The 15,164-nt window shown below is 38.3% G+C and overlaps 1 protein-coding gene across 3 annotated transcripts in view; it reads left to right on the forward strand.

Annotated features, from left to right (window-relative positions):
* AGPAT4 (1-acylglycerol-3-phosphate O-acyltransferase 4) overlaps window positions 1-15,164 on the forward strand; it is a 46,139-nt gene that overhangs the window by 25,060 nt on the left and 5,915 nt on the right. For all 3 annotated transcript variants that reach the window (XM_026675241.2, XM_026675242.2, XM_087969179.1), the window contains exons 4-8: window positions 2,093-2,254; window positions 7,308-7,461; window positions 8,357-8,459; window positions 8,940-9,015; window positions 9,401-9,599. In XM_026675241.2, coding sequence (XP_026531026.1) covers window positions 2,093-2,254; window positions 7,308-7,461; window positions 8,357-8,459; window positions 8,940-9,015; window positions 9,401-9,599 — 694 coding nt within the window. The remainder of the gene's footprint in view (window positions 1-2,092; window positions 2,255-7,307; window positions 7,462-8,356; window positions 8,460-8,939; window positions 9,016-9,400; window positions 9,600-15,164) is intronic.

The raw sequence follows: 15,164 nt of genomic DNA on the forward strand, positions 1-15,164 counted from the left end.
GTTTAATAAACTATTTTTTTTTTTTTTTTTTTTTTTTTTTGTGTTTTTTTTTTTTTTTTTTTTTTTTTTTTTTTTTTTTTTGTTTTTGTTGTTGGTGGGGGGGGGGGGGGTGTTTTTTTTTTTTTTTTTTTTTTTTTTTTGGGGTAAAAAAAAAAATTTTTTAATATTTTTTTTTTTTATATATATATATATATATAATAACAAAGTTTAAAATCTCTTCATTTACTGGACTGTTCGTTGTCCCTGGATCCAAAAGAACCAATTGCCTGGATACTGATCACCACCCCGCCACTTAAAATGTTTATTTTTCCCTAGCTGCGTTTGTTCTTAGTTTTGATTTTCATTTGACAGATCAGTGTAAAGCTTTCTAATAACAAAATAGAAACCAAATACCCAGAATGAAAATAGAACAAAGAGTACCTTGAATCACAGTTTTGAGTGCTATAATAAAGACACTGTTTTTCAACTGAACAGCAGTTGGTACAATGTTGACATGGTATTCTGCCGCTGAATAAAAGATCTCAGATCAGCATGATGCAAGCTGCTGCAAGGATAATGCCTAATTGTCCTGATAAACTTCAGCCTACCTTAAACTTGTTTTTAACATCAATCAGGAAAGTTGATCACCTTTAGTGATGGTGTTGATGCTGAAAAGTTCTCAAATTTTGCACCCGGTTCTCTAATACAATTTTTTTTCCTAAACATATTCTTGACTCTCCTAAAGCTCAAGTCAAAACCTTTTTTAAAAGTTTCACTCCCTTTATTTGGAGATCATTATGTTCACATTAGGCATTTTTAAATTTATTCATAATGTATATAATATATGTTTTATATTATAGAAAATATTTATATAATATAATCATTTACTTCTCTATGAAAGGACAGTATTTGCCTTATGTAAAAGTAGAATTGAGAGTAAATTTGCTCTGAGTAGCAAGAATTAAATGCTGGAATATTGGTTTCATAAAAAATGAATATGTAATGAAGCATGAAATCTCAGAAGGTGATAAAGCAACATTTGTGCTAGAACTTGTATTAAAACAGCAAGGATATTAAATTGGTTGATTACGTGTTGTTAAATTGTTTGCAACTCATTCTTAAAAGCTGACGGAAAGACAGAAGAAGTAAACATTACTGAGTGTATGTTAATGCTTCTTATTCTTTCCTCCCTCTGGTTCGATTCTAGTTTTCTTTACGATTCCTCCACCACACCAATACCTGACAACCCAAAACTTTTCAGTATGGCTGCCATGTAAAGAAATAACTCAGGAACTAGAATTTTCATTGATCACCCAGTAGATTTTGCTGTCCTGAAAAAGTCATATGCTACTAGGCTACTTTATCGTCAGGGGCGGGATTCAAATTTTTAACAACTGGTTCTGTGGGCATGGCTTAGGTGGTGGGCGTGGCTTGGTGATCATGTGACTGGGTGGACATGGCTTGGTGGTCATGTTATTGGCTGGATGTGGCCAACTCAATATCACCCACATCGAGGCACGCATCTCTTCACCTGGCCTCTCATGACTGTGGGGATGCTGCAACAGTGTATAAGTGTGAAAAATGGTCATAAGTCACTTTTTTCAGTACCATTGTAACTGAATGGTCACTCCACACAAGCAAAATACCAGCAAAGGAGTGAAAAAAAAAACTCCAGAGACATTCCTGAGACAGGAAGTCTAGTCCTGCCAAGAATGTAATAAGGGTTAACGGAGAGGCAGTTTCTGTAAGCAACACCAGAATGTTTCCTTCCTGCCTTCCTTACAGGATTAGGTCAGTAATTTCTTCTAACAACTGGTTCTCCGAACTGCTTAGAATGTTAACAACCGGTTCTAGCGAATAGGTGTGAACTGGTAGAATCCCACCCCTGCTTATAAGGTTATAAGCAATGTATGTATGTATGTATGTATGTATGTATGTATGTATGTATGTATATGCTTTTAAGTAGCATACATTCTTACAGTATATGTTATTTTCCAAAGCCATGGGAGCCTGTTGTACTTCATCCAATTGCAACCCTTCTTGCCATATCGTACCACTATCTACCCAAATAATTTGGATTTGTGCCTCAGCCTCTTTTCTGTATGTTTTATAGAGTTCCAAAGTCTTTGCCAAGAAAGAACTTTCCTACATGCCGATCATTGGCTGGATGTGGTACTTCTTAGAGATGGTGTTCTGCAAGCGAAAATGGGGAGAGGATCGGAAAACTGTCATGCGCAGCCTGCTCAATCTCCGAGATTATCCTGAATACTTCTGGGTATGAAACATTACTGTAAAGTAGCACCTTCATCACAATTGCATTTTTAGAAAGTCTGGCCGTCCTAAAGGCAAAATACTCTCTGAACCTGAATAACATATGTTCTATTAATGTTACAAATCAAGAAAGGGAGATGAGATCGTCATTTCAGTTTCATGTTTTTCCATTAAGAGAGAGTGAAGGTGGAGTCATAAGTGGGAGAATCACTGAAAAATGAGAAGGGGGGAAATTGGGCCTGACTATTAGGAACTCAGTGTGATGGCCAGGAGTGTAACAAAAACGTAACAAAATCCAAAAATGTAAATAAATGTCCTTTAATGCCTCCAACTTGGCCCCACTGTTCAATAATTCTCAGTTGGAGAAAAAACGTACTCAAAAATAATCTTCAAAAGAAAGCAATGCAGTCCAAACGTAATGAACAGATTAAAAACCAAACAAATTACAATGACAAAAATTTCACAACGGACCAGGATAAGTAATTACCAAATTCAAGCAGATAACAAGGCACAGTCTGTTGGAAGATAACTTCAGCCCCCCCAAAAAACACGCTTTGCTTCTGGCAACTCTGTGTTGTAATCGTCTCTCTTATATACTAGTCTCCCTAGCTGCAATCAATGAGGTGGATCATGGCCGCTTCCTCTCTCGTAAGCCAAGTTGTTGCCTTCTCCGTTCCTCCCTGCTTGTCCTAGGATGCAGAGGGGATGGGCCTGGTTCTTCCTCTGACTGCCCAGCTGGCCTCTGCCCTTCCCCAGCCTCCTCCACGACCTCCGGAGCTACACCACCACTCCCTGTCTGGCTGTTCCTCCTTTCCCTCAGAGCCCGACTCTATACATAGGCGTAAGGGAGGGGAGAAACCTGCACAGGCTGAAAACAAAAACACTCAAAACAATACATCTAGATTTATTTTGTCACAGGATTCATGATTTATTTCTATTTTGGGCTCATGATTTATTTCTATTGACTTTCTGGAAGATTGGTTTGATGTTATTTTAGTACTGCTCTTTCAAACTGAAATTGACCCATGTAGGTTTTATTGTGCATGTATCTCTTCAAAAACCTGGTTAAATTCAGGGCAGCTTGCATATTTTGTAAGAATTTATAGGGTTGCATTTTTATACTGTTTTGTCAGGTGAAAGGAGTTTTTCCTCCCATGGAGTACAGGTAGTCCTCAATTTATAACAGCTCATTTAGTGACTGTTCAATGTTTATGACCATTTTTTACTGTTATGACCTTTGCATCATCCCTTTGGTCATTTGATCAAGATTCATATTTATGACAGTTCAGTATTCCAGGCTCATGCGATCCCCTTCTGACAAGCAAAATAAATGGGGAAGCCAGATTCACTTAACAAGCATGTTACTAGCTTAAATGCAACAATTCACTTAGCAACTGTGACAAGAAATGCCGTAAAACAGAGCAAAACTCACTTAATAACTGACTCACTTAGCAGCAGAAATGTTGGGCTCAATTGTGATCATAAGTGGAGGGCTACCTGTAGAGGTTTAGATTGCTGCTTGAAAAGCACTTATAGGCAGTCCTCAACTTATGACCACAATTGAGCCCAACATTTCTGCTGCTAAATGAGTCAGTCGTTAAGTGAGTTTTGCTTCCTTTTACGACCTTGTTTGCTACAGTTGATAAGTGAAACACTGCAGTTGTTAAGTTAGTAGCACAGTTGTTAAGTGAACGTGGCTTCCCCGTTGACTTTGGTTATCAGAAAATCGCAAGAAGTGATCATGTGACCCCAAGATACCGCACCATAAATGGGAGCCGGTTATGAAGTATCTGATCACGTGATCATGGGGTCCTGCAATGGTCGTAAGTGTGAAAAACGGCTATAACTCATGGCAACTAAAAAGATGCTCCTTTGGTCTTTTTAGCTGCCAGAAAAAGGGAGGGGGGGAAAACAAGGCATTCTTGAAATGCCTAGATAATCAACTCGGCAGCCCAAAGTTGTCGGAGCATAAGAAGGTTATTGGAGAGAATGATGGATGACTCTTGGAGACGGATGTGTCCTATTGGAGAAGTCACATCCAGGGGGTGGCGGGAAGGCCAGGGCCAAGGAGGAAATGTATGATGTGATTTAGTACCGGCTGCACCCAGCCGCACACCTGTTGTAATGACGAGGCAGTTGAGGTGTTTGATCATGATCAATTGAATCATCATGATGAACTTTATTGGAGTCTAGTCTTACATTTATACACATTTTTAGTAATCCTCTAACATTGGTTAACTTTAGTTTCTGCTCAGCTTTCGTTACTGTTTAGCATAGTAATTAACACAATTAATTATCTCTAGTTAAAGTCTAACATATGTTTACTTCCTCTCTCTAATCCTTCTTTCCATTAGTGATTTTGTTTGCCTGAGTTGTATTTGTTTTGGAACCTTCATTATCTGAGGTTTACCATCAAGATAATGTCATTCCTGCAATTACAACTCTACACGCACCAACTTGGCAATTTCTAATAAACCAATTTACTGTTTCTGAGATGCGTCTAGAGACTTTTGCTTGGAATGAGGGGAATTTGTTGGAGCCCTGACAACTCAATCTTTTCAATGTCATTGTAACTTCAAAAGGTCACTAAATGAACTGTTGTAAGCGGAAGGCTTCCTGTACTGCCCACTCTTCAGGTGTTCAGGAATTATGATTTGATTTAAAATGACAATAAAAAATAAAGGTATATGTTTCCCTGTCCAGTTGGCCAAGGCTACCGTACAAATACAGGTGGCTTTAACATACAACAGTTCATTTATTGACAGTTCAAAATTACAATGTCACTGAAAAAAGGGACTTATGACCATTTTTCACACTGATGACCATTGCAGCACCCCCCATGGTCACGTGATTTACATTTGGATGCTTGACAACCTGTTCATATTTATGACGGTTGCAGTGTCCTGTGGTCTTGTGATCCCCTTTTGCGACCTTCTGGCAAGCAAAGTCAGTGGGGAAGCCAGATTCACTTAACAACGGTCTTACTAATTTAACTACTGCAGAGATTCATTTAACAAAATGTAGCAAGAAAAGCATAAAATGGGACAAAACTCACCTAACAAATTTCTCAGCAACATAAATTTTGGGCTCAATTGTGGTGATACGTTAAGGGCTACCTATATAAGAACAATTAAAAAGTGAGTCTAAATGCGTATGTATGTATGTATGTATGTATGTATGTATGTATGTATGTATGAAAACATATCCAGCTTTGCAAAGATGGACTACTGCTCTAATCTAGAATGCAATATGGACTGGATTCAGTCTGCTATTAAACCTGAATTTGCTGTTAAACCTGCATTTGTCTTTTACACATTAGATACTGCATTGAGGATCTGGGTGCGTCTGCCTAGGAACTTGTGTGCTTTAGAGAATAGTTTCATTTTCTAAGATTGTATGTGTATACACACACACACACACAAACAAACAAAATACCACTCACGCATCACGAAATCTCCAAAACCATAAAGCTTACAAACTTGAAATTTGGCATGTATGTTCCTCTTGGCTTCTAGGTGCTCACTAAGAAAGGGTTTTCGAAATGACTATCAGAGCATTAGTATTTCTTATATTATTATTAACATGCTCTGATGCTAAGGAGTTCTACTCCCCCTCCCCACCTAAGAAAAGAAATCTGTTCCAAATGCAAAACACAAGCAGAGGAGAGGAGTTGCAGTTTCAGTTTAGTTTCACAGCACCAAGTAGCTTTAGTACAGGACAGTTGAGCTAAGTCACGCCCAGGCTCCTTGCTGTCTCCTTGCTCACGCAGCAAATACTGTTTCAGTTTCCAAACAGCCCTCAAATCTCTCACACACTGACAGGACGCTAGCCAGATGAATTCCGATGGATGCTGGTAGGTAGAGGCAGAGTGTCCCACCCTTATTTTCCTCCCCCAAAACTAAGCCCGACCGTACAAATATCAAGCTTGTGTGTGTGTGTGTGAGTGCATATGGTTGTGTGTGTGTGTATTTGATGAAAGGAAAAGTGGCAATTCTCTATATATCTATATATCTATTTCATTCTTTTTCCTCCCTCCCTTTCCCTCCCCCAGTTGTTGCCATTTTTGCTTTAAAAAAGAAACCTCTATACCAGACTTGGGCATTATATAGCCCTCAAGCCACATCTGGCCCTTTGAATGTCCCTGTCCAGCCTGCATGAATTACTTTTATTTTGAAGACGACTATTGTTTTATTTTCAATTTAGGTATGTGCATCCTTGCATACCTACACAGCTTCACAGCCCTTTTGGTTTAGCCCTCCACAACAGTCCCAGTTTCTAATGTGACTCCTTGGGAAAATTAATCGCCCACCCTTGCTCTGCACATTTCATCCATCTAATTCAGCCCTTGCTGTATTGGTATCCAATGAAGGTTGAATAGTGCCACCATAATTCAAACATCTTTATTTATTTATTAATAATTTTATATGCCGCCCATCTCACTGATGATAAGGCAAGTTTTACTTCCCCTCCAAATATAATATGTAACTTGATCTTCAGAATGCAACCAATGTTGCTTTCAACCATTTTTCAGGGAACATGTCTGCAATTTCTGATACGATGCTGCTTTTTGTGATTGCTGCTGAATCAGATAGGAGAGTCTAAATAGGAATTGATAAATGTTTCTGGTGAAATGCTCCTTAAAGCATAACTTTACTCTGTTCCAACTACTCGTGCTCAAAATGATAGCAATACAGTCTTTGTGTTTTTAAAATAGTTCAAACAGGAAATGGTTGTGTTCTTTGGACAAGAGAGGAAGCAGCTACTGGTACTCAAAAAAGAACATTGTGATGCTAAAATTGCATGTTAATTGTTCTTGCAAAAAGGCATTATCATGAAGGGCCTTGCAGATTGCTCTTCCTGAATTATGTTTAGGTCTTAAGAAAAAGGTGTGTATTTGAGATTTATCACAGTGTTGTGATTAATGTATAGAAGTGGTCTTTTTGTTTTCCTCTGTGCCCCATCCATTGGGATGCAGTATTCCATAAAGAAATGTACTTCTTCCTTCCACACCCCCAATACATCTCTTCAGTTTCCTTTCTTCTTCTTCTCCTCTTCAGTTTTTGATTCACTGTGAAGGCACAAGATTTACCGAGCAAAAACATGAAATCAGCATGCAGGTGGCTGAAGCTAAAGGCTTGCCAAAGCTCAAACATCACCTCCTCCCGCGAACCAAAGGATTTGCACTCACCGTCCAATGTTTGAGAAATGTAGGTAAGGAATAACATACCCAACACATCTAAGACACCATTTTAAATGTTTGTAATCAGATGTATGTTTTAGTTAAACTGGCATTTGGAAATGAAGCAAGCTGACATCAACTTTTGATTGCCATGTTCTGAAAAATAGCCCTGTTGAGGGATGATATCTAAACATTATCTTCCTTTAAGTCTTTCTTTAAGTCTCACTAATCATATTTACTGTAGATCAGGGTGTCCAACCGTGGCAACTTTAAGCCTGGAGGACTTCAACTCCCAGAATTCCCCAGCCAGCAAAGCTGGCTGGGGAATTCTGGGAGTTGAAGTCCTTCAGGCTTAAAGTTCACTGCTAAGTCTTTTAAGTCTCACTAATCCCTGCTGTAGATAGTCATACCTTGATTTAATGGAGGTGTGAGATTTAGCCAGATATAGCTCTAATTCCTTAATGCCCTCCATTGCAGCAGGAGAAAACTATGTCAGTGCCTCTTAACAATTATAATTTGCTGCTTTGTTCATTCAATACGTTGTGATTAGCAACTTTGGGACCCACTAGAATTCAAAAGTTCGGTTTGAAAACCCTCTTCAGCTGAATTACTCCCATAAAGCGCACCAGAGATGGTTGGGTTGACATTTGAACCAGTCTATTAAAAAAAACAACATGAAGTTGTCTTTTTATGGCTGGATTGAACTTTGAACTTCTACTCTATTTTCTTGGAACACAACAAAATCTGGCTATGCCTTGACAGACTTTTTGTAACCCTATTTATATTTGGTACTAAACTATAGCAATTATTTTTCCTCAACTGCCAAAGCTCCTCATTTTGATAACCTGAGCTTACATGATGTTTACAGGGTCATGTTTTGAAACCTCTGACAGTTGTCACCATGTTTTAATGTACCCTATTCTACAGTTTCAGCTGTATATGATTCTACGCTGAACTTCAGAAATAATGAAAATCCAACACTACTCGGAATTTTACATGGGAAGAAATACCATGCAGATTTATATGTAAGGCAAGTACCTTTTTCTTAACAGCTTTAAAAGGCATAGTGTGATTGCAATCCAAAAGGAACTACGGTGAAAATGCCTCGAAGGCATTTTGAATATAAAATTCTTTATAATAATAGAGCTTATAATTCTATCTTTATATTAGGAGAGGCAGTTCGGTATAGTAATGAAGGCTTCTGGCTAGAAACTGGGAGGCTGTGAGTTCTAGTCCTCTTAGCCCTAGGAAAAAAGCAAAGGCAAGCCACTTCTGCAAACCCTTGCCAAGAAAACTCCAGGGACTAATCCAAGCAGTCTGAAAGGATTGGACATCATAGAATAGAAGAAGAAGAAAAAAAGCTTTATATTGAAACACTAATAACTTGTAATTTTTTTCCACCCAAATCTTGTTGCTTACGTTCTCCCATAACTGAAAGTAAGCAGGGTGGTTATATGGTTTGTTTTTAAATCTTCTCTTCATCCTGTGCTCTCTTTTTCAATATTTCTAGGCGGATTCCATTAGAGGAGGTTCCAGAAGGCGACCAGGAGTGTTCTGATTGGCTTTACAAACTCTACCAAGAAAAGGTTGGTTCATTATTTAACCGTTCTTACGATGATTAAGATTTGAGACGGCCCTCTACAACAATCCCAGTCTCTCAGGTGGCCCCTTGGAAAAAGTAATTGCCCAACCCTGCTCTCGCTGTTCAGTTGTCATAAATTTCCGTTCCTGAAATCTGAAAGTGATTGCTTAGTTTTCTTAAAAAGAAGAGCTGATTGAACCTGTAGGTTTTGCAAATGAGAAAATGGCAATTTGCTGGGTGGAGGAATAATGCACTCAATAGCCATCAGGTTTATGTCTTCCTTTCCCTAGAGGAACAGAAACACCAGAAATAGGGAGAGAAATCACACTTTCTGCTTGCAGTGATGAATTTAGCAGATAACCAGCTCTTTCCCATATTGTTCTGACTAGGATATCATCCAAGAAGAATATTACAGGACAGGAAGATATCCAGAGAACTCTACTGTGCTTCCTCGGCGGCCATGGCCTCTCTTGAATTGGCTTTTCTGGGCCTTGTTGCTACTCTACCCTTTATTCAAGCTGCTCATCAACATGATCAGCAGTGGCTCATACCTGACACTTGCCACTGTAGCCTCTGTCTTGATTGCAGGTGAGTTGTTTCCAGCCCCTACGAGAAAGACCTTCTTTACTAACCCTACCAAAAACTCCGCCCTCCGCATCTAATGTGGATAGATGAATCTGAGTGGGAGGAGTAAATTTGGGCTTTGGTAACCTCAGTTTAACTCTGAAAACAGAGGAGAATTTGGTGATCTAAAATTTCACTCGGCTGTTGTCCTACAAATTACTTGTTTTTTTTAGAAATTTACATAATTGCGTTGGAACTGCACTAGGAAATACTGAAGAAAAAAGGCAGAAAAACGTTTATAGCTAGCAAATTTTCAAATGTGTGGCTTATTGTTTCTCAGATCCATCTAACGTTTCTCTTTCTGACATTTTCTTTCTTTCTTAAAATCACCCTTATGGCACCTCAAGTTATCTGGCTTTCCCTCCCTGGGATGCATTATGCCATTCATAAAGGACAATGGGAGGACCACTGCTTCTATAGCTGAGGAGCCAGGATGGATGTGGCCTTTGGGGATGTGGAGGGGAATCATCCCCCCCACATCCCCAAATGGGGCACCATTATGTATGGTGCCAGGCAGGAAACAGGCTGCACTTGGAGTTTGTAGGTCCATTTCCTTATCCCAGTTTCATGTTCCTGTTCCCTGAATGTGTGGATGGCCCTGGGGGGCATGAAGAGGTGCTGTTTGGAAAACAACCAAGTGAGAGGGAGGAGTCCCAGTGGCATAATGGTCAGAGAAGGAAACTTAGGAAGAACCTACCCTACTTGCTCAGTTGCTTAGGTGGCAGCGGGAAAGATACACCTTTAGACTTACAAGATGCTGTTAATGTAGCCTTACAGTGAAATAGAATTAGCTCATCTAATTGTGTTTCCGGTATATTTACCAGGGAGGGCTGACATCAATCTTGCAAGTCTGGAGCTGCAAACTTCCCACTGCCACTTTTAACAGTTTGATCAATTCTCTGCTGAGTCACTCATGCCTTAATCATCTCTTACTGTCATGTGTTCTATCTGGGGCTGCCCATGAAAACTATCCAGAAGCTTCAGCTGGGAGAAAATGCAATGGTAGAGGCAGTTATATTTACCTCTACAAGACCACATGTTATATCTGTGTTATGTGAGCTGCATTGGTTGTCAGCTTTCTTCTGGATCCAATTTAAAGTTCAGATTTTGAGCTTGAAAGCCATTCATGGTATGGGGTTAGGTTGCTTGAGGGCTCTCCAAAATTACACCTGCCTGTCCCATCATCTGGCATAAGACACATGCTGCTAGTCCCTTCTGTAATGAAACTACATGTGGTAAATCCCAGGAGACATTCCTTCTCTGCCATGGCCCCTACCTTATGGAACATTCTTTCCTCAAAATTAATTAGCTCCATCCTTTTTGACATTCCTGAAGGCTCTCAACACCTGGTTATACTATGAGGCCTATGGCTCGCAGCCTCGCAGGGAATCTGACTATACTTGGATGACTCCATAGTTAAGATGGGCATTTTTATTCTCTCTTTGCCTAGGGGTATGGTATATTTGTTTTTTTTAATGCTATTTATTTCTTAATATAGTTCCCCCATCCACTGTGGGTTTTTTAATGTTTTTTTAATATGATTGTTGTGCACTGTCCAGTCTGATGAGATGGGCAGCTATACATATTTGATTGATTAATTATGCTTAAGAACTCATCTTGCTCAACATTCTACTTTTATTTTGTAGCCAAATTGCAATGTTGAATAAGAAATGGTTGGGCTATATGGGTAGAAAAGCAGTGAGTGTATGAGGGCAAGTTCCCATTTCCAAATTATCTGGAATATGATCTTGAAATCCTCCACTTTGCATTTTCTCTTTATTGTCTTTCCCTCTAGAAAGAGCAGGGTTTCTCAACCCTGCTATTGCGAGAATTTTGGGAATTGAGATCCACACATCTTTAAAGTTATTAAGACTGAGAAACGTTGCTTATATATAAGCTATCTGTTTCTCACAGCCTCTTCACCTATAGTAGGAGGGCTATCATTATGGAAGGCAAAATCCTTCCATAATAAGGCGTGCCTTTTATTTCAATACTTCTTGCTGAGCTTAATGATCAAATGTGCACTTTAGGAAATTCTACAGAGTATTGAGTTAGGAACAAATGATGGACACCCTGAAACTGCAGCAAAATAGATTGTTTGTTCTTTTATTGTGTGTGGAATTCCTTGTTGATCATTGGAGCTATGCCTGAATTTTGGATAGTGCTACTAATTAAAGCAAACACGTCTATTGAGACTCATGTCAAAGTCTGAAATAAAGAGTTGGCTCCTTTAATTAGTAGGGTTCTGTGCTTCTGTCAGGTCCCCAGCAGTTCTTCCAAATAATGCACTTATTAAGGCATTTAAAACTTGAATGCTGTATGTCAGTAGTGGCTGACCTTTTGGAGCTCCTGTGCTGAAAATTGTGTGCGTGCACACTCATATGCCAGCACCGAAGGCAATGCATGTGCCCCTCACGCACTGCGCATCTCTGCACATGCGTGCACGATCCGCCCATGTGCCATGCATCTGCGCATGCATGCATGATCACCCCGCGCTGCACCTCTGTGCATGCATGCAAGACACCCCCTCTGTGGGCTGCATGTCTCTGCATAATAATTTGGGGTTGTCAGAGAAAAAAAGATATAAGGGTGGTTCTCTTTATAGCTTATAATCTCTACTGTGATTTTTGTATATAGTTTCACCCCTGACTCAAAGACAGAAAGGACTGCGTTGAAGTAACCTACATTCTGCACCAATTTTACACACTGGCCAATTTATGCCTATGTATTTAGAATGCAGGAGATAGTGTTAGCTGTCTGTTGTTGTTTTTTTCCATTGGCTTATTTGATCAAGGTTAAAATATATAAATGTTATCTCTGGTAACCCTAAATGGACTTTTGCTGACCAGGATCAAACAAGGCGGCTTTAATAAATTGTTTATAGATAAGAGATGGGACATGGGAAGCAGATAGTTTGTTACATTAAAGAGAAGTTGAAAAGATGATAAATTATTAAAATTATTTATACTTGTGATGCTGGGAAGTAAATTCTATACATATTTTCTTTTTCTTTACTATATTCTTATTTTTTTCTGTGCTTTTTATTTTTTCTATTTACTTTTTTTAGTTGTATTAGTTTTTATATTTTTAATAATAAAGTTTCTGTCTAATCCCATCAATCTAACATGATTTTTAAGGATAAGTGGAACCAGTATCGGATCTTTCATTTCTGCAAAATACCTATCACTATGTTCATATGTAGAGTGTAGAATAAATATATGTTTTCTCCCTACAGGCAGTTCCTGAAAATTGAACTGAGTATTCACCATTTAAGATGTTTGGAATAAGAAATGGCAAAGATTGATGTGTGATAGATAGTACAGAGGAATACTTGCATGCAGGCAGGGCTTATTTACCATATTTTTCGCTCCATAAGATGCACCTGACCATAAGACACACCTAGGTTTAGGGGAGGAAAACAAGAAAAAAAAAATATCAGGAGGAGCCTGAGAGGACCACAGATAGGTGTCCTCTCATGTGCCAGCTCTGCCTATTGACTCCTGCACTGCGGACAAGAGACAGAGAGGCGGGCAATGACTAAGACAGAAGAGGCGGGGTTCAGCACTGTAAAAGGACCCCACCACCGTGGCTCGGTTGCTATTCACCAAAGGACTGGCACCAACACAGACATTTCCACCCACTTTTTTTTTGGGGGAGTGTGTCTTATGGAGCAAAAAAAACGGTATATATAATTATTTGTCCCCCCAAAAAAATTCGTATTGTGGGTATGTTAAATTGGATTAGCCAACTCAGTTGCAACAAGCGTATGCCACAACTCTTAAGGCTTGTCTACTCATCCTACTACATAACTAGGGTCTTGACCCAGATGGAATTTGGAGGATACTTTCATCAAAACAGGTGCACTATTAGTCAGCTTCATTCTGACTAAATGAAATGAATCAGCCTTTGTATATATGGAAATAAGAGAAAAGTAGTTTTGCACCATATTTATTCCATGGCACAGAGGTGTTGTGATTATTACTGTATCTCTCCAAAGGTTTACATCCTGTCCTCTTCTTCACCCCCTTCCATTAAGAGATGAAGCAGAAATTCTTACATTTTTGATGCAATGTTGCATCAGCAGCGAAACTTTGATTGCTTCCTGAACGATCTGTCAGAAAGAGCTTTGCCCTTTTTTAAAGGAAATGATGATGGTTTTGAATATTTAATGGTAAGAGGAACTTAAACTGGTATGAAATGTTTCCAATGTAAACATTTAACATCCAAGAGAATGAGCTGATCGTAAAAAAATAAACACAGATAATAATGAGAGATTAGAACTGCATGACCACAATTACTGTATATATAGCTAATGTAATGGGAGAGGCTGTACCCACCAATTTTTGTGATGGAAAGGATATTAAGAATATTATTCATTTTGTAATCATCCAGGCTAGATTTTAAGATTGATTTCCTAAAAGAAAACCCAACCTTTAAGAGGAAAATCGTTGTGGGTTACTCCGGTTGCACGCATGGCTGCATGTTTTTGCATGCAGTTTATTTGAAACCATTATAAAAATGTTGACTTTAAACTTTCAAGCAAGTGCAGATTTTAATCACTGAATCTTTGCACATAGCACAAATTTCATAATAAATATAAAAGCTATTTATGTGACCCAGCCAAGTCTGCTGCAAAATAAACACAGAAATGTCACAGCCAGTTAACAAATACCTTAATTTCAATAGACATTATTAATTTGGAGAGCTGGAAACATCAAGTTACTTACTCATATCATACTACGAAGAAATGTGTCTGATTATAGTAAATCTGGTTACCATAATCTAGAATTGTCAAACACATTTATTACACATTTCTGCTGGCTTTCCTTATTTAATTCAAAGAAGCCTTTGAAAAATGTTTTATCATCTTAAACACTACTCCAGGTTAATTGATTTTGATATTACATTTTTAATGTTCCTAATGTTCCATAATTTTTATGATCTTGAATGCTTAAAATACTAAGCATTCATCATAATATGATAGAAACAATTAAAAAAGGATAATAGCAAACATCACCAGACTCCTTGTCCCCAAAATGGAGACATTATTTGCTAAACTAAGCATAAGACAACTTTAGCCATGATGCATAGGAGTATTTTAATATAAGCTATTATATTATATAATAAATAAATACTGAATACATTCCACCGATTATTAATAAACCTGTTAAATGTTATCACTGTCAATTACTATCCAATAGAATGTCCGGTGAATCTTTAAGATTGGAAATAATTTGATGATAGAAGTAATTTTAAGAAGTGAACTTTTTCACTTATATATAGCATTATTTCAACTCTGCAACCTAAATTATTTTTTGAAAATATTAAGATGACCACTTAGTTAAAATTGTTAGCAGTGTGAAAGAAGCTATTGAAAGAATGTTTTAAACGGGTGCAAAATACTATACTCTCTCTTGAAACAGCAATGTGTGCACACATTATTACATTTTTCTTCGTTCAGTGTAAGGAAAGCATCTTTAATGCACATGCATCTCAAAGTAGCACTGAAGTCCAGGTGTTGAATTATAG

This window comes from Notechis scutatus, chromosome 1 (assembly GCF_049901735.1).
Source record: "Notechis scutatus isolate UNSWTSFEM ecotype Mainland chromosome 1, rNotScu1.2, whole genome shotgun sequence".
NCBI classification, from domain to species: Eukaryota; Metazoa; Chordata; class Lepidosauria; order Squamata; family Elapidae; genus Notechis; species Notechis scutatus.